A 27,365-nucleotide genomic window follows, 5' to 3' on the forward strand; every position below is an offset into this window, starting at 1 on the left:
TATTGCAAGTTGTATAGATATAAGTGATTAATATCTAGAACTGGATAACAAAAAAAAAAATTCAAAACTAGGCTAAGGAGTTGAACAGACATTTCTCCAAAGAAGACACATAGACAGTTAAAAAGCCTCTGTAAAGACAATCAACAATAACAAGTATCAGCAAAAAATGTGGAGAAACTGGATTTCCTGTATATCGATGGCATGTAAAATGATACAACCACTGTGGAAAATAAAATGTTTCCTCAAGAACTTAAACACAGAATCACCATATGATCCAGCAATTCCATTTCTAGTTATATACCTAAAGAACTGAAAACAGAGACTCAAAAATACCTTATACACCAATGTTCACAGCAGTATTACTCATAATACCTAAAAGGTGGAAACAACTCAAATGTCCATCATATGAATAAACAGAATATTACATATACATACAATGGAATATTATTCAGCCTAAAAAATTAAAATTCTGATACATGCTATAATGTGGATAAATCCAGAAAGCATTATGCTAAGTGCAATATGACAAATACTTTTATGATTCCACTTATAAGAGGTATTCCTAACTCACAAATTTATAGAGACAGAGACAAACAACAGAATAAAAAATAACAGAAGTTGGTAGAGAAGAAAGAATAGGTAGTTATGTTTCATGGACACAACATTTCTATTTAGGAATGTGAAAAAATTCTGAAAATGATACAATACTGTAACTGTACTTAATGTCACTGAATTACAAATATAAAAACCATTACCCAGCACTGCAAAATTTTAAAAAAAGTTACATGGCAAAATTTATGTTGTGTATATTTGACCACAATAAGAAAAGCAATTATTTAGAATCTTACAAGAGTGGGTTAGGAAGCTAGAGAACCCCCTAAAAATAGCAGCAAAGATTAATAGAGAAAGGATGTACTGAATTATTAAAGGATACAGAGAGAAATGAAGTGAGGAACTGGTGTGAAAAGCAGACATAGAAAAAGTATGATAGACTTGGGCATGGTGGCACATGCCTGTAATCCCAGTAGGCAGAAGCAGGAAGATCACAAGTTCAAGACCACCCTTGGTAATTCAGCAAGACCCTGTCTCAAAATAAAAAATAAAAAGGGCTCAGGACGTAGCTCAGTGGTAGAGCATCCATGGGTTTAATACCCAGTACTGAAAGAAAAAAAAAAAAAAGTATTACTTAAGTATGAAAGGACAGATGAATCTGCAGCAGGAAAAAAAAAGGTAAGCAGGTAATTTAGGAGAAACAGGATATTAAGGAATGGAAACTTCTACCCTTTAAATCACTATATGCATTGTTATAAACAATATTATTCTTATCAAATTAAAGTTTCTTTGTGTACTACTTCTGCTCAAAAACTTAGTTTTCCACTTCTGTGGCATGCACGTGGCTACTTTTGTTGAACTGTACTCATTATCTAAATCTATTACATCAGTAATCCCCAACCAATTTCTAAATAAAAGGCTTAGATAAGACAATAAGTTGTATGTAAATTCTTATTTTTGAACACTTATACAAAAATACAATAACTAGGATTGAGGGTATGTTCAGTGGTAGAGTATTTACTGGCTTGGCATGCATGAGACTCCAGCACCACAAAAATGAAAAAAAGAAACAACAACTAAATATTTCAGAAAAGACAAGGTCATTATAAAAGACATACAACTGTATCTGTCAATTTGAAATTAATAAATAAATTTGAAAGAGGGCAGAAGTGGCATTATGAAGACACTTTCACTTAGAAAGATTATCAGAGGGGGGGAAAGGGGAAAAAACAGTTGGCTTTGGCTACCACCAGTATGTAACATCTCTTAATCTGTATGCATGGACAAAAATGTATTTAGGTAAAACCCATATTTATTAGTAAAATTCATTTAAAATGTTAAAAATAAAATTAGTAGGCTGGGAATATAGCTCAGTTGATAAGAGTGCTTGCCTCGCATGGGTTCAATCCCCAGCACCACAAAAAATAAAATAAAACAAAATAAAATAAAATAAAATAGCATAGTACATATGCGAAGTTACAGACCTACAAAATATATAGAAAACTTTTCATCTTCTGTTCTTAATACCAATTCATCTATATCAAAAAATTAAAAGATATTTGGAATTTGTTTCTAATTATTTCAAAAACAAATTTAATACAAGGACAATTTACATAACAGTATATTGTGCAGTGCACAACAAATCTTATCTATGCGTTGTCTTGGAAAGTAGTTAAGAGAACCCATAGGAAAATGAAACAGAGAAAAAACAGAACTATATAGTGATTCATGAATTTCCATAAAATTCAATCTTTTTTTCTCCATTTTACGAGTTAGCCTTACCTCATAAATACTTGACTAAATAAGTCCTCATACTCCCAAAAGAATATCATCATACAGAACTTTTGAATGTTTTCATACTCAAGTGTAAACAACATTCTCAAAATTCTTACAAGGTATTTAGTTATTTAGTTATTAGTTCTTCCATGGGGAACCAAATTCTGTTTACAGCCAAGGTCTTTTTTGAAGCAAATCAAATAACTCAGTAAAGGACTTAGGATTTAGCATTAAATTATTTTCTTACAGTTGACTCTGAGTCTCAAGGAACAAAACTACTAAAGCAAATGCACTGAGAATGGCAACACTTTAAAATTATTATTCTACATTTAAAAAAAATATATATAACAACCTAAGCATCTACATTTTCACTCATTTAACTGAAGCTGTTAGTAATAAAGCTTGCTGAAGCTAAAAGCATGATGCTCAGATACTAACTACTATAACTAACCACAATGCTCTCACACACATAAATTCTCATCCTTGTCTCAACTAGTTAAATATCTATGTAATAATTTAGTAAAATCTCATTGAAATTAATCATATCTAAAACTTAATAAAGCCAATCTTATATTAAAAAGATGTAGAGTTTTTATTGCCTATACTGAAAAGCTTCTGGCTTAATTTCTAAGCCTTTCATTTCCATGTGAGTTTTTTTAATACATGGAAAGTAGAAAGAAAATTCTACATGAAAATATCAACAGATAAATGCAATTTATGATTTATTCAATTCATGCAACAAATATTCACTGAATACCTACCATACACTGAGCACTATGCCAGATGCCAGAGATATAAAGGCGAGTTAAGATAATACAGTCCTATATTCAAGGTAATTACAGTGTCATAAAGGAGACAGACCCTAATGAGATAAGCCACTGCTGAGTACATAAAAACCAACTGATATAAACACTCAATGAAAAGGAAGATAGCTTTATGGAAGTATGTAATAAACTGTTTCAGAGTAAGGAATCAAGGAAGAGTTCATGGAGAACAGAAGGCTTTCAAGCTCAGCACAGATGATAAAATTAAGAAGGAAAGATGAATGATGAGCAAAATTTCAAATAAAGCCTCAGTAGTGTATGCAGGAACACAGCACATTCAAGAAACAGAAAGAAAGCTATAATGAAAAAGCTAAGAAAGGGATTGCTATAGTAGGAGGACAAAGATGAAAATGAGAGCCCAGATAATAATGGAGGCCAAGTAGAATTTTATTCTTTAGTTATTACCTTCACCTCTTTTTTAAAAAATATTTTTTAGTTGTAGATGGACAAAATGCCTTTATTTTATTTATTTTTATGAGGTGCTGAGAAGTGAACCCATTGCCTCACATGTTAGGCGAGTGCACTGCCACTAAGCCACAACCCCAGCCCCTACCTTCACTTCTAAAATGAAAAAATGTTTATTTTTAATATAAATTCTAGCTGTACAACATCTTTCCAGGTAGTAGAAATATTATGTATAACTGTTTAAAGAATAAGAGAGTTCTCTTAGCTTCTTGAAGTTAATGCAAAATTTTTAATTTAATTCATTTTAAGATCATTTGAGGGAAAAATAAAACTACCACCTACTCAAAATAAAAGATTTGTATCCAAGAAGCTGCAGGATTTTGCTTTGAGTCTTCTACTCTACACATTATATTAAAGTATAATGCTCAAAATGAATATGACAATATAAAAAGGTATCGATACAGAGAAATTAAGCAGGAAATTTTCTAATTTTTATCTCTACTTAATTCCATCCTGTTCTTAATGCCATTTTCCAAACTGTTCAGTCATTTTAAATTGCATTCTGTCTTCCAATAAACAACTACCCAACATTTCATAAAATAGTGCAGTTAACATAGTTTACAAATATGGAGAATTTACCTTATTTTATTCAATTTTTTAAAATTCCCATTATATTAGATCCCTCACTCCTCTCCATGTGATATTCTATAGCGTAAATGATTATATTTTATCCACAGTCCTGAAAATTAATAAACATACTGACATTCAAAAATAGTTGCTATAAATTTGCTAAAAGCACTGGATTGTGTACTGATATTGAAAGAGGATTAGATTAATACATACCTTCTTTTGATTATTTCTAAGTAGCACTCTGAACTTCGGACATAAGTAAAAAAAAATACAAAATTTCATTACCTACATTGAAATTAGCTTGGGACATAAGTAAAATAATACAAAATTCAATACCTACACTGAAATTAAATTTAAAAGTGAACAGACTGAGAAATTCAGAAGTCTGAACTTTTCTTTGGTCATCCATCATCTCTGGTTCAAACAATTAAGACAGAAAATAGTTTGAAGAAAGGGAGAGAAAATAAGGAAATTTTAAGCTATAATGCTAATGTTTAATATTTTAAAAGATTATAAATGTGCCTCTAACCAAAATGTGCCTCTAATATCAAAATATTTTTATACCCTTCAAAAAAATGGAGTGGAGAGAAAGTCAAACTTCCAAAGACTACATGTTTCAGACATTTTAGAGTTAAGTGTTTTCCAAATGACTTACAAAGCAGATCTGAACATAAATATACATGTAAAATACGAAATATGAAGTTTCCTTCTAAATGATAATTTTTTAAAATACTTTCTCATACTTGAGTAAAATAATTGTATGTTTTCACCTAATTCATTCTCATCATTTATTATTTCCCCCCACTGATATTCAAAAATTCAAAATAATGACTTCAAAGACATTCTAAACTTATAGCCATTTTCATTACAGTCATTTTCCCTGACAGTCAAACATTAGCATAAGCCTGGAAGTCTTTGCTAATGCTTTGCTTCATCCAAAGAGAATAACAACACTCTTTTCTGGGTGGTGTTCAGTAGAACCTTAGCATGGAAATAGCAAAGGAAAACAGAACACAAATAATTAAACCCCCACACTAGAACTGTTGTCACTACAAAGAAGCAACACACTTTCATTTTATCCATTCAACAGTTTATATATCAGTCTTTCTTTCTACTATATCCTTTGTCTATCTACTATATCTACTATAAATTAATACACAAAGCATTCTTTGTGTTTGTATGGAAGCTACACTTTCAACACATTCTTTGTAAACTTAACTACTGAAGCAACCTTACTTAATGTGTCTGAGAAACAAAGGGAGAAGGTAGAGCTAAGAGAGGTTAAATGAAAGAGATAGAGATTCAAAATGATAGTCAAAATTTAGAAAGAACTTTGATCACCTTTGGAAGATTATCAGGTAATCAACTCAATCTGAAAACTGGTAAATAAGGGAAATCTAAAATTTCCTTTTTTGTATGAACTTATGATGACAAAAGAGCTAATAAGAGAAAATGACCCCTTACAGAAGTTCAACTAATAAATGGAGAAGGAAACATAAAATTCAAACACTATTTGCAATCCTTAATAAAATAAAACATCTAAGTAACAATCATCAATGCCTACTTAGGGTAAAAGATAGGAAACTTTACATAGATAGATTAAACTGACAATACTTAAATCCAGTGATCAATACATTACCATAGAGATACTCAAGACATTACATGCTTTGTGATATGATGCAAAAAAATGCACAATAATCCACAAAGCATTCTTTCAAAAAATTTTAAATATAAATCTTAATAAGCCTCTGGACCGAACTGTCAACTCTAAGAAACAGAGGAACATTAGAATGTGCTAACGATCATCACACTGACATAGTCAGAAAAAAATATATACATACATACAAAAATTTTCACAGGACAAACAGCCAAGTATATTAAATAAATAATATGGAAGAAGAAAAGGACAGGAAGAAAACTAGATTAAAAGTGATTTAAAACTATTGATTAATTATAATTCAAGAACCTTGTTTAAATTTTGATTAAATAAATCAACTATTAAAAAAAACCTTTATGAGACAAAGGGAAAATGTAAATACTAATTGGATAGTTAATTATATTAATGTATTAATTTTTTTAATTAGGTTTTTTAGTTGTCAATGTTATTAACATGTGGCGCTGACAATCGAGCCCAGTGCCTCACACATGCTAGGCAAGCACTCTATCCACTAATCTACAACCTTATCCCTTAATGTACTTATTTTATATGTGATAATAACATTGTAGTTCTATTAAAACAACAAAAAGTGTCTCAAAGATGCATCCATATGCATGCATATACACATTGTACATAAAATGGATAAGTATGATTTGCTTCAAAACAGTCTGGGGGAAAGATCCAAGGAGCAATGGCATGAACTAAAACTGGCTGTGTATTCCTTGTTGAAATTGGGTGGTGTATGCATAAAGATTTATTATACTACTCTCTTTATACATATATGTTTTAATGCCCACGATTAAAACTGATTGGGGAACAGAAAACTGAAGATTGTCCCTTGTAGACTATTAATCTCTGAAGCATCCTTATGTAACACACTGACCGAGCCCACCTACACATAAGGCATTATTCCAGGTACTAGTGACAGAGAATAAAAGAAGACAAGCATTTTAAAACTTCCTACAACATAGCAATGGACAAATGAAATAGACTATTACCCAACTGGTAACAGAGAAAGATGTAATTGGAAGCATGTAATTCCAGAGATTTGCTAATAATATTTGACAAAATATGAACATGAACTAGAAACAAATGATATATCCTAAAGAGCTATTTGGGGGAGGGAAGGGTAATCACCTCCCATTCTTTTCTCTTCTGATCTATAACTTTTCAATATTATCAAAATAATATATCAAAGTAAAAAAAATAACATCTACTTGCTTCCTCCTTTCCATATAAACACTGATTTTTATCTTGTTTAGCAATTTTTTGTTTCCCTTTAAAACTTTTAGGAAGGCTTAAAATCAAACTTGTTACACATTTGGCCACTCCGCTCTTTTTTAACTATAAGCTAATAAGTTCTCAACTAAAAGAAATCTGAACAAAGAAAAAATTTTAAAACAAAAGCTCAAGAACTTTCCATGTAATCACAGATAACAAGGCCAAAATGACCTATGAAAACAAGGATCTTAAAAAACTGAGCTTAAAATTGACAGACTTTCCTAACCCAATAAATACTGTCCATTTCCTAAAAATTAAAAACTACATGAAAAGGAATTATAGACATCTTTTAATATTTAAAGTATCACATTTTAAAAATTACACTTATATAAATATTAATACCTATTTATATACATAATAATAAGCAATGACTTTAAGCATTTTAAAATATACCTATATGTCTAGTGTTCCTGTATCATTTTTTGTGAAAATACATACTTTTTTTTTTTTTTTTTAACATTCGTGGGCTCAAGTGATCCTCCTACCTCAGAGACATCTCCCTAATAGCTGGGACTACAGCTCTGAATTTATATTTTTAGTGTTTTTTTCCCAGTGCTAGGGATCAAACCCAAGAACTCAGACTTGCTACATAAATGCTCTACCACGGGAGTTGTACACCCAGCCCTAAAGATTTTTTAAACTATTGTAATACTTTGTTATAATTAAGCACTGAATAGGTTACAATAAGAAAGTACATCTGAAAGATGTATAGAACATAAAGAAATTAACAAACATTACTTATAAAATGAGCCATTCCATTGAAGAGGCCAGTCACTAATTCTTGGTCATAAGGAGAGGAACAAGTAACATTTCAGATTTTAGATAAAAGAATAAAATATTGTTTAACAGAAATACAATTTTGATGACCTCACCTAGTTCCCCATGAAGGACTTTCAAGTTCAAAAAAGCATTAAGGAAAAAAAAAAAGAAATATATAGAGCAGTTGTAAATCATTTAAAAAACTCATACTAAGAGACAGGATTAAATATACAGAATCTAAATGTCAGGTGCTATTCGAAGTGTATTTTCTAATTTGGGGGACACTATTCCGCATGTGGTATCTCTGAAAACATCCAAGATTCAAGTACAGCGTTACTAGCTGAATTCTTAAATGGAAATGGTCAATAGAAAAGCCAAGCTTCCATGCAGAGATAGACAAGTCCAACACAGGGCAAGCGGCCTGGGTAACAACTACAGCTTTGTTAATTGTTTTGGCAAGAACATGATTCCACATCTATCTCAAAGGGTCAAATTTGCTAAAAATAACATCATGTACTATATCCTTAAAAAACTGACCAGCTAAATCAGCAACCAAGAAAGGTAATCAGATGAATGAAGCACTAGAGAGAGGAATATTTACAAGCCATAAATAAAATATTATGGCAGAATTATTCAATACCAGTTGCTTTTAAAGAATAGAAGAAAAAAACAATAACTAACACCCAATAATCTGAAGAGGTACAAGACCCTAGGTTAGACAAAGCCCAGAACTCATCTCCCTGATTCCTAGCCCTGTATTCTTTCCATTACACAGCACTACCTTTTCTTTCAATGGCATCTTAATTAGACCATTATTAAAACAACTTGCATTTACTTAAGACACTGGGTAGACAGTCAGATGTAAACATCCCAATCAGCTTGTCCAATGACCCCTTTAGAAGCAACTTGCCCAATATAACATTTCCAGGTAACATAACATCTAAAAAAACACATTATCTTTTCACTCCCATCCCCACATGCTTTGCCTTTCTAAAAACACACAACCCTATCTAAACCCAATCATGTATTCTCTTGACACACACCAAAGCCTAATTTGGATGTTGCTCCCCACAGATTTTATCCATAGAATACCATCTTTGTCTTCATTTTAAGGGCACAAGGTGCTGTGTACCCTACATAGTTTCATCCATCTAAGACCACAATCTATGAAATTAAGAGTCCAAGCTTATTTTATAAAATAATTTTCCTTGCTCAACTAATAAGCATGCTAAAAAGTACCCTGTTTGTCTAAACTTTATCTAGGTTATTAATACCAGTGAGTGTTAATTCTGATGTAAGCATGTTAAACATCCATTAAATTTATTATGTTGAGTTTAGAAACTTTTCATGTACATTTTTAATCCTTAAAATTCACTATATTCTAACACAATCTAGACTCTCATCAGATGACAAAGACTTTGAGAGAGTAAATTTTGTCATACAAATTTTTATGTGCAGACATAATATCACCCCATACAAAACATGTATTTTCCAAAATTCTGTGAAATCCTGTTTGGTTTTTCTTTATTCTTCCTAATACACTCTTTGAATTAATATGCAATCCTTAAAATAAATACAATAAAAATGAAACTAATCAAATCTAACTCAAAATGCCACACCACCAGAGCAACATATCTCTAATATCTCTAATTTCCTCTAAAAACTACTACAGAATAATTGTTTTTTTTAAATGAAAGGTACCTGTAAGAGTACCATATTATAAATATATTTCAGAACACAAATTACGTTAATGTACATTCCTACATTTAACACGTGACAAATTACTAAAAACAACTGAATGATGAGCAATAATTTAAATAGCAAAAAAACAAAAATGTCATCTCTTTCTTGAATGCTATTCATTTTTGTCAATGATTGTCTTGCAAGAGTCATAATAAATGGGAAGAATTTGTGCCTAAAAAATATTCTGAGAAACTTACCATCATTTTGATTCTTGCCCTTCATCTCCTCCTTCCACGATGGAATGGTGTTGAGGGGAACATAGTCCCTTATGTATTCTTTGCGTCTCTCCTCTAAGGTCATCTTCAGTAAACGTTCTTGCAAAATAAAAGCAGAATCTCCATTTGTATTTAACTTTTAAGCTTGGGAATTATTTTACACTTTAAATACTAACCATGTTAAACTAACCAAAGACAGTATGTTCTTGAGGAACACCAAAATGCAAATTCAAATATGATATCATATCTGACTGTTAAAAGGTGTCAAATTAACTTCATATTAGTAAGAAAAATCAAAGCCTGAGGAAGAAGATTCTCTGATAATGGGCTAAGAAATAAGTAAAAATCATTTATTCTTTCAATCAATATTTACTAACAGCCTAGTACCTGTCAGGTGATATGTTTATACACCCTAGATACAAAGGTGATCCTTAACCTTGAGTTCACAGCACAAAAGAGTAAAGTAAAAGCACAAAAGAATACCTATGTAGGTAAAATTTTAAATGGTAGACAAACCAGGCACTGTGGTGCATGCCTGTAATCCCAGCAAGAGACAGGAAGATCACAAGTTCAAGGCTAGCCTCGGCAACATAGCAAGACCCTCAAAAACTTAGTGAGACCCTATCTCAAAATAAAAATAAAAAGGACTGGGAATGTAGCTCAGTAGTAAAGCACTCTTGGGTTAGATTTCCAGTACCAAATAAAAGGAAAAAAAAAAAATGAAGACAGGTATGTACAAATAGTGAAAGCACAAAAAAAGATAGCCACCAAGATAATTCCTTGATTTTACAAGGCTGTCAGCAATAAACATACACTTTCAACTTACAGCCTATGCAATTAACACTACAATATATGACATTGTCAGGAAAACCTCCCCCAAAAAAGGTGATAACACAAGCTGACTCACAAAGGGTGTGTAGAGTTTCGCCAAGAAGAGGTAGAAAGTAAGGACATTTTGACTAACAGAACAATGTAAACAAAGATAAGGAAATGCAACTAGTTATTGAAAATGGAAGATATGGTATGAGATGATTGGCCACAGAAGTGATAAATAGCTGAAACCAAGATAAAACAAAGTTATACAGGAACTTGTACACCAGGCTGAGAAGTTTAACTTTACCCTATAGAGCATACCACTAAAGTTCAAAGTTGATTATGCATATCCCAGTAGGTACATAAAATGATCCACTAGAATGCAGAAAAAAAATCTAAGAAATATATTTTTTAATCTTAAAAACAAGGAAGAACTTAAGATTTACTAACATTCAATATATACACTAACACTGGCATCCTCACTCTATAGGTCAGCTGTTGTGCATCATATACTTTACCAAAAATCTCCACAATGTAGAGAGTGACAGTCATACTCTCACCATAATTCTCTTTCGGCTTATTACAAAGCACTATAGTTTGGACGAGTGGACTTAAAAATGAATAGTATCTAGTTCAAGAAAATTCAACCCTAGCAAAATAATCACTTTAAAATATTCTTTCAAGCTGGGTATGAAAGTTGTGGTATATGCTTATAGCATCTGTTACTCTGGAAGCTAAGCTAGGAGAATTATCCGAGCACAAGAATTCAAGACCAGCTTGGGCAAAATATCAAGACCTAGTCTCAAAAAAAAGTTTTTTTTCACAGAAACTACAGAAGTATTAATATAAGCACAAATGAACAAGAAATGGGAAATCAATACTTTCTACACTCCCACAACTACCTCTTCTTCAACCACATCAAAAGAAGGTTATTTTAATCAGAAGTGACATATTCAAATCACATTATTCAAGGGCCAACAAATTGAGGGTCAACAAATTGAGTTTTAAGGTGCCTGTGGGACATTCAAAAAGTTGAAATCAAGAATCCCAAACTTTAGAGAAAGGTCTAACCTAAAGATTTGGAAATTATAACCTAAACTTTGAAAGGAACAAATATGGGAAGAGAGAAAAGAAAGGGAATCTAATCCCCACCCCCACCCCCAAAAAATAAATAAATAACACTTAGGCATATTTAGCAGGCACAAACAGGTGAACAATGAAATAAAACCTATTTGTCACTGGGAATACAAGGTGCCAGTGACATGGAAAAAATTAGGGAAAAGAATTTAAATAAGTGAAAGGAGGGAAATACTATCTTCCTACAAGATGGTAGGAAGAATAAAAATTATTTAAAAAATTGTAAGAGCCATTGCTTTTATTAACTTGATGGCCAATGGCATTGAGGTGGTACACAGTACTATTTGAGTTGTAATCTAAATTATGCAAATCTGTGTGTGTTTCACCTCTTTGTTGCAATTTTCTTTTAAGGTAAGTAGGCAGGTATTATTCCCAATTTACAGAAGAGGCAAATAAGGTAGAGAGATCAAATAACTTACCTGAGGTCCTATAGCTCAATAACTAGGATTCAAACCCAGGCAACTGTGTTCAAAGTTCTTGACCCTCCAGTATTCTACCTTATGGTTTCCTTCCTCATGGGGTTATTGTGAGAATCAAACAAGATAACCATGTAAGAATAATGCTGAACACACAAACAGCATTTAAATGATAACTCTTCTCATACCATCGTCATTGTTATTACTAAGTGATTTTAGGAACATATATTCCATTAGAATATAACTGAAATCCAGGAGGTTATAAAGGACTGAGCAAAAGGTGGCAAATGAGAACAACTCCAAGGTGAAGTGCTACGGAAGAAAATCTCCTTTAAGATACCTGAGAATTATTATAGGCAGTAGAGAGGAACCTGAAGACACTGAAAAATTAAACATACCCAAGAACAAACAAATCATGGCACAAGATCTCAAATACAGAAGATGGGATGAAAAACACAAGCAGTGGGGTTAATCTTAGAAACAAAGAAGTGCTTCCTCTAAGATAGGAACAAAACCTAAAAGACATGTAAAGAAACAAACCAATAAGACCATGGAAGAGTATGTTCAGGCTGCTCATGTTTTCTGGTATTTACTTTCTCTGTGAATTAAAAAATATTTATATCATCTGCGTATTATAAGAAAATAGAGTCTTGGTGGAGTAGAAACTGAAAGGAATGATAAATTTTGAATTAACACACAAAGACTGAAAAGAAATATGACTGGAAGTTGCTAAAGTGCTACTTTTAAAGCCTCAGATAACTAACATGGAATTATCACAATATCAGCAATCAGGATGAAATACAGTAAACAGTAAACTTACAGTTTTTATAAATGTCAAAAAGTACATACAAAAATGAAACCTGTCCTCTGTCATTCTATTTATTTAAAAGTTGAAGTATAAAGACAAAACAAAACAAGACCAATTGTAAAACAACAAAAGTAAGTCCTAATACTTGAAATTAAATACACATTAAATAGTTCTGAATTAGGGGTAAAATACTATAATGTTTACTTAACAAATGTGGTCTTGACCGCTCCTTAGTTATTTGTTTCAACACTTAAACATTCTGAAGACCACAGACATATAGTTTCTTTACCATTATATAAGATTTTTCTTTAAAGAGTGCCTCACTTTTCTAATGAACCCTTCCTCTGTGAACCAAACATATAAACAGGTAGACATTCTTATCAGATGATATAATGAGTTAAAATGTGTTTCCAGAACATCTTGACATTTCAATGAAGTGGGTAAGCCTTCTTTTGGATTTAAATAACAGCTGCAAAAATACTATGCCATCAACTCTCTGGTGGGATAAACTTCTCTACTATTGTGCCTTCTTGGTGGAATAATATATATGATTTTTTTACTTAAATTTTCCAAATACAAACATCCTAATAAAACACTAAGACATACCTAAAGTTTCAAATCACAACTCTTCCCCTTAAATTTCACGCAAAAATAGCTTAGTTTTGGATAAGAGAAAATTAATTTAATTGCCTTCTTTGTGCATTTGCTTATTTAAAAATATTAATTTGGTTATATTTTTCCTTTAGAAAAAATAGAGAAAAAAAGACATTAAAAAGATTTTGAAAAGCCTGCTTATCAGTCCAACTGTGTAGTTGTTAAATGAAGGACACATTATAACATTGTTACTTACTTCAGGAACTTTTTTTCAAATATAACAGAAAAATAATTCTTAAGTACTCACTATCATTTCATCAATGATTCATGTTATTGAAAACAATATCTATGTCTTCCACTATTTTGCTTTCATTATCATCAATAATACAAAGCTAACATTTCAAGACCATCAATAAAAATGGGTAGAAATGATTTTTCAATGCTCACAAGGTATCCTTGTTCAAAATATGTGGAAACTATATTAAATACTACTGCAAAATCAAATCTTTTTATACCACTTTACATATCAGGCTCTTATTCCCAACAGCATTCATTCTGTAACACCAGAATTTTTAGCCCTCCGTGTTCATGATCATTAAAACATAATTAAATGACAAACTCTAATCTTTCAATATTTTAAAAGCCACTTTAATTGTGTTGTACAGTTACATTAAATCTTCCTGATAGTTAATTAGGTGTGTGTGTGGGGGGGGGTCCCTCCTGATCATCCCTTTTCGTATATATTGTTGGAAGCAGGCCCTACATAGAGGATTCTTTTGACTCCTGTTCTTACCTCCACTGTATGGCCATCATGTTCAAAGATCAGGACTTGCAATAAAAATCTACAAATTTTAAACAGCTACTAGCAAGAAAATTAATTTTCAACATGGTCACCCAAACATACAGGCTTAGTGTATGCTAACAGTATCAATACAAGTACTTTTTGTTCCTTATCTCAAAGAAAGGTAAAGAATAAAGAAACGAGGTGAAAAAGGGGAGGGAAAAAAATGCCAGTCTCGAGTTTTACATCAGAATATAATCAGTGATAAAAGAGAAAAGAAAGAGAACCGAAGGGATGGGACTGAATGTCAGACACTTGTCTTAACGGAATTAATGCGTTGTCAATTTAACCGATTTGGCTAAGCCTTGATGTGCACAAAATTCAGGGATGGGTTCATTCACTGAGTGACATACAATCCACTGAATAACTTCAGACTATGAATAAGGATGTAAAACACAGAAATATATTGCTGAGAGAAAGGCACATTCAGACTACTCTAAAGGCACTTATCCTCGCCGACAAGATGCTTTCAGGTTTCCCTAGAGTTTCAGATTTCAAAAGTCACACCGCAGCTGGGGAAGGGAACCTCAAAAGGGGGCAAACACCTGAAAATGGGGACACTTTACCAGTCTGGAGTGGAGGGAGGAATGAGGAGAGGAAGGAATGAACGAGGGTTCAGAGAAGCCTAGGCGCAGCAGCAGCTGCAGCCTGACTGCCTGCCAGCGGACACTTGTCCATGGGACACCCCAGTCAGGGGTGCCAAAGTCCCAGCTGGGATTCACAGAAACTTGTACCGCTCCAAGGGGCTCCCCGCAGGATTCCACGCCGCCTGCGAGGCCAGTGCAGCCCCACCTAGGCAGAAGGTGACCGGGCGCCGCGGGAGGTAGAAAGGGGCGTGCGCCCACACGTGCGCGAGCGGCAGGTGCCTGGGGGCGGCGCGTGCACGGCGAGGCGCGCGCGAGTGTGCGCGTGTGTACACACCGACACCAGAGGGAGGCGGCACCGGCCGGAGGGCGCGAGGCGGGAGCTCGGGCGGAGGGCGCCGCGGCACACACTGCCTGACCCCCGCCCCCACCCCAACCCCCACCGCCCGCACCCCCAGGACTCGACGGGTTGGTTACCTTTCTCCTCTCTCCACACCTTTTTCTTCTTGTTGCTGGGGTACATGTTGCCGTGGGGGTGGCTGGCTTTAAGCTGCAAGTTCCCCAGGCTCACGGGCAAACGGGGTGTGTGGAGTGGGAGGGTTTGAAGGGGGCACTCGGGAAGGAAAAAGTGAAAAAGGCTCTGCGTCCCGCGCCTCTCGCCGCTCTCTAGTTGCCGCCCTCCTCCCTCAGCCCGAGCTCGGCTCTGGCTCCCACCCGCCTCAGCTCGGCGGCCGCCGCCACAGCAGCACCTCAGAGCCTGTCAACTAGGTCACGCCTCGCGCTAACCTAACACCCGCGCAGGCCCCGCCTCCCAGCCGCTAGGCAGCGCCGCCTCCCATTGGCTGCACCGCCCGCCGCTCTCCGCGTTCTAGCCAAGGCGCGCCCCGACTTCAGCCCCAGGGCGCAGGCGCAGGCGCAGGCTCGGGCCCGACGCGGAGGACGTTGGGGAGCTGGAGGAGGCGGAGCAAGGGCGCGAGGGGGCTGGAAGTACCTCTCGACGGGGGCGGGGCGTGGAGCAGAGCCTAGGAAGCGTGGGAGGTGGGCGGTGCTTCCAGTTCGCTTCTTCAAGCTGAGAGAACCAGAGGGCGTGGCCTGTAGAGCTAAATGCTCCAGGTGACTGGGGTGCCAGTGGGCAAAAGCTTCCTTTGCAGGTGGAGAACGTGCAAGTGGGAGAAGAAAGTAAGTACGAACGAATTGTCCATGCTCACTGTCACTGCCCTGCCTGGGCGAATTTTATCAGCTAATCTGAAGCTTTCCTCTTGGTGGGCAAATAAGACCAAAACAAGTGAAAGGATTGTGGAAATGGTTCAAGAACTATGCAATCAGCTGCTCAACCGCGAGGTAGAAGTTACAAATTTCATTGGAATTCGGTGAAGTTTACAAAGACAGAGAGGTAAACTGGGCTACTCAAGAGTTTTAAGAACTGAGAAGTTGTCGGCAACCAAAATACTGTATTAGAAACAAGTCAAAAAAAAAAAAAAAAACAAGTATTACATCATAGCACATTCAAATGACTATTAACCAAAACCTGGTTGTCTTATTTTATTCCTCCACCAATTGCTTCAGAGCAAGGCGCTGGTCCAAAGAGCTGACTTGATTCTAAATAATGCTAGTCTGTCAAGGTTCAGAAAATTCAATTCCAGGAAAGTCATCCACAAGAGTGGAGTGACCTAGAATTTAAGAAAAGTTGGGTACTCTTCTCCCCTCAAATTTATTACATTTCCAAATATCAGACAATCCACAAGACTGAATTGACAGATGTGGTAAATCCACACTTGTTGGGCAATTCAGGTTCTGTGTTATATAAAGTGGGGGAATAATATGTGGAACACAGGTTTTTAAAAAATAATGAGAGAGGCTTTATTAAGAATTGTAAAGAAAGGAATGTTTTAAGTAATGGGACACCCTCCTAAGAATGATTCATGACACTAAAAGTAATAATTTTATTTTGATTCCAATTCTATTTTTTTAATGCTGTGGAATACATAAAAAATTTATTTGGCTGGGAGAAATAGGGAAGGCTTCAATAAGAAAGTGAAATTTGAAATAGTAATAAAAATGTGCTCACTTATTGACAATGAAAATAGAAGGAGGGCTTTAACTTAAGTTTTTCTAAGGAGGAATCAATGAAAAATGGCTATTGAATAGATTTGAGGAGAAGGGGGAGAAAGAAAAGATGAGAGTTTCAATAGGATGATTAAGAAAGATAAAAGCAATATTAATATTAGGCAAATGTTATGGTTTAAATATGGGTAGTGTCTCTGCAAACTCCATATGTTAAAAGATTGGTCCCAGGGTGACACTGTATAGAGGTTATAGGAACTTTAAAAGGTGAAGCCTAGTGGGAGGTCTTAAGATCATTGGGAATATGCCTTCAAAGGGGACTGTGGGACCCCTGTCTCTTGGTCTCTGCTGCCCAGCTTTAGATGTAAATAGTTTGCTCCACCACACACTCACACCATGATGTGCACCATCAACAAAGGCCCAGATATCACATAACTTCTCAGATTTTCAATCTCCTAACAGTGAAATAAGAGTAATAATGCCACCTGCCTAACACACCACACACACACACAAACACATTTACAGGTAAAGCCCTACGAAAAGGACCACCTGATCTTGGACTTGAACTTCCTGAACCATTAGTCAAAATAAACTTCTCTTTTATTCATATGTAACCTGTCTCAAGTATTTCATGGTAGTAATGTAAAGCTGACTAACACAGTAATACAAAGTATATGTTGCAAGAAGGATATTTAGTTGGTTTGGGTTCTTTTGTTTCTTTGTTTGTTTTTGTTTTTTGTTTTTACCAGAGATTGTACCCAGTGGTGCTCAACCATTGGACTGTATTTTCAGACCTTATTTTATTTTTATTTAGAGATAGGGTCTTGCTAAGTTGCGTAGGGCCTCACTGAGTTGCTAAAGCTGGCTTCAAACATGCAATCCTGCCTCAGCCTCCTAAGACACTGGGATTACAGTCATGCATCACTGAAGATATTTAGTTCTTATTTAGAAATGTTAAATGCAAGGTCTGCAAGAAAGTACATCATAATAGGAAGTTTCCCTTCAAAAGATTAGTTGTGAGTACTCCAGCCTAGGGCTTATCCTTCCACTTGTGCTTTCTGTGTAATGAATAGAAATAATACACTATTGAAAATCCCTTCTCTCATACCAAGTCAAAGAACAAGAACTTTTATTGTAAATCAAGGTACTGGTATTGAGACAGTATGTATTTCAAAATGCCATTGTCATTAAAAAGTATTAAATATTTAATTATTAAATATTTAATGTCTGAAAAGTACCTGAAATATATCAAATGGAGCTCATGTTCCTTCCCCAAAACACTTTTCCCTCTTCCATTTTACCATCTCTGAATGGCTTCATCACCCATTCAGATGAATAACCTAGAAACCTAAGCACCATCCCTCATGCCTCTTATAACTTCACACTTATATCAAGTGAATTGCTAACTGTAATAAATTTTACCTCCTATATGAATCTAGAATGGCTCTACTATCCAATAGCACTACAGAAATCTCAGTCTGAATTTAACTGGACCACTGCAAAGACTTCCTAATTAGCCTTTATATTCACTTTTGCACTTCTGTTCACTCTCTGCATCTGGGGTTATCTTGTGAAATGTAATCATGTCATCTCACTGTTCTAAATCATTCAATGACTTTTGGTGGCCTTTGCTATGTGTTGAATTGTGTCCTCACAAAAATTCACATGTTGAATCCCTAACCTTCAATATGATTATATCTTGAGATACATCTTTAGAAAATAAGACCCAACAATATATTATTTCCAAGAAACTGACCTCATAGGTAAAGGCATCCACAGACTGAAGGTGAAATTATGAGGAAAAAAATATCACTCACATGGATCACATAAACAAGCATTATTAAAGTTATATATGCTAAACCCAAGACCAGCATCATTCTAAATGGAGAAAAATTGAAAGCATTCCCTCTAAAAACTGGAACAAGATAGGGATGCCCTCTTTCACCACTTCTATTCAGCATCATCCTTGAAACACTAGCTAAAGCAATCAGACAGACTAAAGAAATTAAAGGAATACAAATAGGAAAAGAAGAACTCAAACTATCACTATTTGCATTCAACATTATTCTTTATTTAGAAGATCCAAAAAATTCCACCAGAAAACTTCTAGAACTCATAAATGAATTCAGCAAAGTAGTAGAATATAAAATCAATACCCATAAATCAAATGCATTCCTATACATAAGCGATGAATTCACTGCAAAAGAAGTTAGGAAAACTACCCCATTCACCACAATAGCCTCAAAAAAAAATAATAAAATACTTGAGAATCAATCTAACAAAAGAGGTGAAAGACCTCCACAATGAAAAAGACTAAAAAAAAAGAAATTGAAGAAGATCTTAGGAGATGGAAAGACCTCCCATGCTCCTGGATAGGCTGAATTAATATTGTCAAAATGACCATACAACCAAAAGCATTATACAAATTTAATGCAATTCCTATTAAAATCCCAATGACATTCTTCACAGAACTAGAAAAAGCAATCTTAAATTTTATTTGGAAAAATAAGAGACCCAGAACAGCCAAAGCAATCCTTAGCAAGAAAGTGAAGAAGGAAGCATCACACTACCAGACCTCAAACTACACTTCAGAGCTATAGTAATAAAAACAGCATGATATTGGTACCAAAACAGACATGTAGATCAATGGTACACACTAGAAGACACAGAGACAAACCCACATAAATACAGGTATCTCATACTAGAGAAAGGTGCCAAAAACATTCAGTGGACAAAAGACAGCCTATTCAACAAATGGTGACAGGGAAGTCATGTAACAAAGTGAAATTAAACCTTTATCTTTCACCCTGCATGAAACTCAACTCACAGTGGATCAGAGACTTAGGCACTAGAACAGAGACTCTGCAACTACTCGAAGAAAAAGTAGGCCCAAATCTTTACCATGTCAGCCTACGATCTGACTTCCTTAACAAGACTCCTAAAGCACAAGAAGTAAAATCAAGAATCAATAAATGGGATGGTATCAAAGTGAAAAGCTTCTTCCCAGCAAAAGAAACAATAAATAATGTGAAGAGAGAGCCTTCATATTGGGAGAAAATCTTTATCACATGCATCTCAGATAAAGCATTGATCTATAAGATATATAAAGAGCTCAAAAAACTTAACACCAAAAAAACAAATAACCCAGTCAATAAATGGGCTAAGGAACTGAACAGACACTTCACAGAAGAAGATATACAATCTATCAACAAATGGATGAAAAAATGTTCAACATCTCTATCCAGAGAAATGCAAATCAAAAACTACTCTAAGATTTCATCTCACTCTGATTGGAATGGCAATTATCAAAAGAATACAAGCAACAATAAATGTTGGTGGCAATATGGAGAAAAGGTACACTCATACATTGCTGGTGGAAATAGAAATTGGTGCAACCATTATGGAAAGCAGTATGGAAAGGAGATGCCTCAGAAAACTTGGAATGAAACCACCATTTACCCAGTGATCCCACTCCTTGGTTTATACCTAAAGTACTTAAAATCAGCATTCCACAGTGATGCAGCAACATCAATGTTTATAGTAGCTCAACTCACAATAGCTAAACTATGGCACCAAACTAAGTGCCCTTCAACAGATGAATGGATAAAGAAAATGTGTACACACACACACACAAACATATATATGGTGGAACACTACTCAGCTTTAAAGAAGAATTAAATTATGGCATTTGCTGGTAAATGGTGGGAGTTGGAAAATATCATATATCATACTAAGCAAAATAAGCCAACCCAAAAGCCAAATGTTTTCTCTGATATGTGGATGCTAATTCACAATAAGGCAGGGGGATAGGGAAGAATAGAGTTACTTTATATTAGGTAGAGGGGAGTGAAGGAAGGGAAAGGGGTACGGGGGTAGGAATTAGAGTAAAACAGACATTATTACCTCATGTACATATATGACTGCATGACCAATGTGATCCTACAATATGTACAATCAGAAAAAGAAATTACACTCCATTTATGTATGATCTATCAAAATGTATAAATGCATTCTACTGTCATGTACAACTACTTAGAACAAATTTAAAAAATTTAAAAATTAAACTAAATGAAGATGGGGGCAAAAAAACACAAAAAACAGGCTGAATGTTCTCTCTGATACGGGGAAGCTATTCACAATAATTGATGTGGGGGATACGAGTTCATGGGATTAGACAAGGGGGAAAATGAAGGGGAAGGAGGGAGGGGGGACTAGAAGAGGAAAGGCAGTAGAACGAATCAAACATGACTTTCCTGTGTTCATATATGAATACACAACCAGTGTTATTCCACATCATGTATAATCACATTATGTATATATCAAATTACATCCTACTGTCATGTATAACTAAAAAGTACAAATAAAAATTTTTTAAAATGACATCATAAGGTGGGACCCTAATATGATAGGAGTTGACTTTATAAATGGAAGGAGATCTTGCTTCCTTCTCTCCCCCACTTTTTCTCTGCCATATGAGAACACAGAGAAGGCAGCCATCTGCAAGCCAGGAAGAGGGTTCTCAAAAGAACATTACCATGCTGGCACACTGATCTCAGACTTTCAGCTTCCAGAATTGTGAGAAAATAAATGTGTTTTTTAAGTCACCTAGTCTACGGTATTTTGTTGTGGTAGCCTAAGGTGAGGAATACGGTTTTCTCATAACAATTAAATCGTGAAGAATGGAACAAACATCACTTATCAGTACAATCTATACCATTTGCCACCCTTACTTCTACCCCCACCCCATCCTCTGGTTCCAACCACACTAACCCGTAGAGCTTTTTATTTCCTTGAACACACCTTGTTCTCACCATGTGGCCCTTCCCCATGTTTATTACTATACTTGGGACTTGATTTGTTTAGTTGATCCATTCTCATTCTTCAAATTTCAGCTTAACCATCACTCACTCAAAAAGTCTTAACTCCCACTTGACCTCTACCCTCCATTTCCCTTTCCATGCTGTCGGTGCTCATGTTTTTTTCCTGTAAAGCACTTTTTTTTCAGGGTGGGAGCAGGTACCAGGAATTTAACTCAGAGGCACTTAACCACTAAGCCATATCCCAGCCCTTTTTGTATTTTATTTAGAAACAGGGTCTCACTGGGTTGCTTAGGGCCTCATTAAGTTGCTGAGGCTGGCTTTGTACTGTCGATACTCCTGCCTCAGCCTCCTAAGCCACTGAGATTACAGGCATGCACCACTGCACCCAGCTAAAGCACTTTTTAAAGATTATAATTTTGCATTTGTTTTGGAGGTTATTTTTATTAATATCTGTGTTTTACTCTGAACTTATAACTACCTTAGGACAGGAAATATACTTTATACTAACCATTCCCAGAGAGTGATAGGACATCTAGCACATAATAGACTCTTAATAGATATTTATTAAATGGATGAAAAGTAAATTAATGTGAAGTGAGCACCCATAGAGAGTGGTTACCAAATCTAGGAAAGAGCACACTTGAACAGAAGGGAGTACCTTGAGAGGTCTTAATTTTAATATGAACACTTAAAAAATAAAAGTAAATTTAAAAAAGCATGAAATTAGTGACTACCTCAAAGAGAGTTATAATTCATTTTTAGCATGTAGTAGGTATTCAACACATGAATAAATGAGTAAGAGAGCAATAGAAGGATGAGACATTGAACTCAATACTGGAAAAAAATAATTGTAATTCAATTTCCAGGGAATCCAATAATATATTTTCAGGGTGTTTTGTGGTATGAAATGTTAGATGTCTGACAGAAAGCAAGTAGGGTGAAAACTGAGAAACGATCATTGGACTTCTACTCTAGGTCAATTAGTGAAAATAAGTCATTAAAGAATAAGTTGGAAGCAACAGACCAGAAGCAATGATTATATACAATTCTTTTCAGATAGGACCAAAGAAAAAATGGAGGGTAGTAAGTAAAAGGGTCCAGAGTCAAGGAAAAGATTTTCGGAGAGAGGTGATATGAGTTTTTGAATTAAGGAGAAGAAAGATTTAAAAAATATATTGACACACAAAGAACAAAGAAGGATAAATGTTAAGACTGAATTTTCTATTGTTTTAAACTACTAAATCTGTAGTAATTTGTTAGCACAGCAATGGGAAATTAATGAAGGGTATAAACCCATAACTTCATGAGAGTAAAATGTCTGTTTCTAAAGTAATTTCCTGGAAACACTGTGAAACTTGGATATAATTTCTCAATTCTCGCCATTCCCTGTGTATTTGTTATATTTCCATGCTTTTCCCTAAGTATTCATTTTGATTTCTAGTACCCTTGAAGATACCTGTGAAATGCCCATGTTTTTAAAGTAGTAAAGAGTGCAGTTTTAAGCAATTTTGCATTTATTCCAGTGAAACCTGAGCATTTCTCAACTTGAACAGAGGATAAAGATTGTCATCAGATTTGGAACAAAGCAGACTTGGTCCCTGTGTTTTATGTCTGCCAGAACCTAGAGATACTAAATTAAGAGATAATGCCAGGTCCACTGAAGAACTTTATGTTTTCACATAAGTGCAGTTTACACTTACTATTGTTTAGATATGGTTTGCATGTCCCTTCAGGTAGTGAAATTTCACAACCCCCCCTTCTTATAGGAAATTAAGAGGGTAGAAATTTCATCTGACTATGCAGTTTAGAGGTGTACACCTGGAATACTTGATTAGGATTAAAATCCTTAGGGTGGAGGCCCCATGAATGAAACCTAGTGACTTTGTAAGAGGAGGGAGAGAGACCAAAAGAGGCACATGTACACAAATGCACTTCCTCTCTTGCTACCACTTGTTACCCTGCTCTACTTCTGGAGTCTGCCAACCAGAAGCTCATCACCTGAGGTGGCCCCTAAGCCTTGTACCTCTAGGACTGTGAGCCAAAATAAACCTCTTTTGTATTTTTACAAAGTTGCCTAGTTTCAGGTATCTCACTGTAGTCACAAAAAAATGGATAATACATATGTCTCAAGGGAACATAAAATTAACTTTGGACATTAGTGTGGACATATAAAGATTAGATTTCTGGTCCTTTCCTTTTGTATTAGAGAGTAAGTAACCCCTACCTATTTCAGACCTAACTTTTACCTCCAGCAAGAGGACTAGCAGACTAGATATGGTTCCTTCTCACAGTCTGCTTTCTTCAACAGTTGTCTTCATTCCGGCTTGGAAGGAACTTCCTGGAAGCCCATTGGCCCAAGGGTAAGGAAATGGTTACTTAGCAACTGAGTCCTGAACCCCACAAACCTGAGAAGAGGAAGCTTGTGGGCCAGCCATCTAGTTCTGCCTGTGTTACAGTGAAGAAGATCTGCTTAGGAGATGAAGCCATTGAACTTGTTAATAGAGATGTGGATAATTCTTGGGGTCACAATTAAAAGTAAGTTTTTCTGCCCTTGTAGCTCTCTATTAGCTCTCTATAAGTGTCTTTTCTCTCTATTCTAACAGCACTAAGGGCTTAAGACAAACAGAAAATCAAATGTAACTTCACCATATTCCCAATTATCACCATTTTTGTGTAAGTACTTACTTTGGATAATGCTGTAGATGTATGTGTGTGTGTGTGTGTGTGTGTGTGGAAGAGAGAAAGAGAGAGAGAGAGAGAGAGTGCAAATCTAGAAGGAAGCATTACAATAATTTTTATAAAGTAGGGCTATTGGGGACAGGTTATTAAGTGTTGTTAAATCTTCTAGGAATTTAAAGGAAAATTATAGGATTTAAAGAGTTGGAAAATGCTATAAACTTATATTCTCTTAAAAACTTTATGAACTTCCAAAGTTCCAGTGTTTTTAAGTAGTTATTATCTGAAAAAGAAAAGTATTTTCCAATCTTATTTCCCTGCCCATTTCTTGAGTTCACTTTACCCAGTTCTCATATAATCTACACAGTGTGGATTCATTTTAAGGAATATTTGTTTGACTTTGACCCAAGAATGAAAGGTTAGCTTATCATCTGAAAAATAATTAGTGTAAAAGAAAAGAAGACCACATGATCATCCCAATCAATGCATAAAAAACATTCAACAAAACCTAATATGTTTGTGATTAAAGCACTCAAAAAACTTAAAAAGAAACTTTATGAACATGGTAAAAACCTAATATCCTCAAAAAACCCACAACTAATACATTTAATGATGAAAGACCAGAAGTAAGATAAGAATATCCACTTTTACCATTATATTGGAAGTTCTACCCATACAATTAGAGAAGAAAAGTAGATAATAAATATCAAGTTTGGAAAAGAAGTATAATTGTCTCTATTCACAAATGACATGTCCTTTCATGCAGAAAGTCCTAAGGAATTCATTACAAAAATGTTGAAAATAATAAACAAGTTCAGTAAGACTGGAGGATAAAAGATCAAGAAAAAATTAATTCTATGATGAGCAAACTAATGAGCAAACCAAAAATGAAATTTAAAGGAAAACCCCATTTATAATAGTATCAAAAAGAATAAAGTGCTTAGGAATCAATATTACAAAAGAAATATAAAACTCATGCTCTAAAATTTACAACAATTGTATAAAGAAGTTAAAAGAACACTTCAATAGATGAAAAGATTTCCTACATTCATGAGTTGAAAAACTTAAAATGTCAATACTTTCCAAATCAATCTGTAGATTCAATTCTATCTCATTCAAAACTGTGACTGACTGCAGATATATATAAATGAATCTTAAAGTTCATATAAAAACAAATTGTCCCTCTTGCCGTGTGCACAGTGGCACCCACCTGTAATCGAGCAACTCACTAGAGCTCTAAATAAATACAGAAAAGGGCTGAAGATGTGGCTCAGTGGTTAAGTGCCCCTAAGTTCAATCCCCAGTTTAAAAAAAAAAAAAAAAAGTCCTCTTGTAGAAGAAGAAACAAAGGACAAGTTTGGAAGATTCAAACTTCTGAATCTCATAACTTACTGTAAAACTACAGTAATCAAGACAGTGTTGTACTGGCAGAGGAAAATATGTAGATCAATGGAATATAACTGAGAGTTCACAAGTACACCTTCATATTTATCTATTTCAGCAAGGGTGCCAAGAAAACTCAATGTTGAGGTGGGGAGAGAATAATCTTCTCAATAAATGGTGTTGGGATAACTGATAGCTTTATGCAAAAGAAAATTTGGATTTCTGCCTCATATCATATACAGAAATTAATTCAAATTGGAACAAAGACTTAAACATAAGCCAAAGGTTTAAAACTCTTTTATAAATGTAGGAATATATTGTCCTGACCTTGAATTAGGCAATGATTTCTTAGATGTATCACCAAAGAGATAATCTGGACATAAACATTTAAAACTTCTGTGTTTAATTTCTCATCAAAATGGGAGGAAAAAAACTGCAACTCATATATCCAGGATGAGTTTAAGATTCAGAATATATAAAGAAGGGCTGGGGTGTAGCTCAGTGGTAGAGTGCTTGTTTAGCATGTATGAGGCCCGGGTTTCACTCCCTAGTACCAAAAAACAGAAACAGGCAGAATATACAAAGAAGTCTTACAATTCATCAACAAAATGACAAACTACCCAGTTTTAAAATGACCACAGGCATTTACTGGTAAATGGATGGAACTGGTGACTATCATGCTAAGTGAAATAAGCCAACCCCCCAAAACCAAATGCCAGTGTTCTCTCTGATATGCAGATGCTAACTCACAATAAATGGGAGGTGGGGGAGGGAAGAATAAAAGTACTTTAGGTTAGACAAAGGGGAATGAAGGGAAGGGAGGGGGAATGGGAATAGGAAAGACAGTAGAATGAATCAGATATATCTTTCCCATGTGCATATATGAATACACAACAAATGTTATTCCACATCATGTACAATCAGAAAAATGGGAAGTTTTACTCCATATATGTATAATATGTCAAAATATATTCTACTGCCATATATAACTAATTAATAAGAACAACAACAACAAAATAAAATAAAATAAAATGACCAAAGGAATTGAATAGACATTTCTGCAAAGAAGATGTACAAGTGGTCGAACACACAAAAGATGTTCAACATCATTGGTCACTGAAATGAAAACCAAAGCCACAATGAGAAACCACATCACACCCATCAGACTATCTATAATTAAGAAATGGGGGGCTGGGGATATAGCTCAGTTGGTAGAGTGTTTGCCTCGCAAGCACAAGGCCCTGGGTTCAATCCCCAGCACAAAGACAAGACAAGGAGCCTTTTACACTCCTGACAGCAAAGTAGATCACCAGCAGCCCTACTGGAACCACCTGTGAAAATACAGCCAGTGTTCTCACTCTTGCCAAATGTGCTCCAAACCTGCACA

At 35.0% G+C, this 27,365-nt stretch overlaps 2 protein-coding genes across 10 annotated transcripts in view; one reads left to right on the forward strand and one right to left on the reverse strand.

Annotated features, from left to right (window-relative positions):
* Window positions 1-15,837, reverse strand: part of MACROD2 (mono-ADP ribosylhydrolase 2) — a 2,108,743-nt gene extending 2,092,906 nt beyond the window's left edge. For 3 of the 8 annotated variants that reach the window (XM_079128511.1, XM_079128513.1, XM_079128512.1), the window contains exons 1-2: window positions 15,513-15,835; window positions 9,825-9,941 (exon numbers count right to left, since the gene is read on the reverse strand). In XM_079128511.1, the coding sequence (XP_078984637.1) occupies window positions 9,825-9,941; window positions 15,513-15,558 (163 nt within the window). In that variant the 5' untranslated portion in view covers window positions 15,559-15,835. Of the gene's footprint in view, window positions 1-9,824; window positions 9,942-15,512 lie in introns of all 8 variants that reach the window. The other 5 variants (XM_079128515.1, XM_079128514.1, XM_079128517.1 and 2 more) reach the window with 4 other exon arrangements.
* Window positions 15,838-24,396: 8,559 nt separating this feature from the next.
* SEL1L2 (SEL1L2 adaptor subunit of SYVN1 ubiquitin ligase) overlaps window positions 24,397-27,365 on the forward strand; it is a gene marked incomplete at its 5' end in the record, with an annotated part of 127,638 nt that continues 124,669 nt past the window's right edge. For both annotated transcript variants that reach the window (XM_079128496.1, XM_079128497.1), the window contains one exon: window positions 24,397-24,454. In XM_079128496.1, coding sequence (XP_078984622.1) covers window positions 24,397-24,454 — 58 coding nt within the window. The remainder of the gene's footprint in view (window positions 24,455-27,365) is intronic.

Source organism: Sciurus vulgaris (assembly GCF_902686455.1).
Source record: "Sciurus vulgaris genome assembly, chromosome: 2".
NCBI lineage: Eukaryota > Metazoa > Chordata > Mammalia > Rodentia > Sciuridae > Sciurus > Sciurus vulgaris.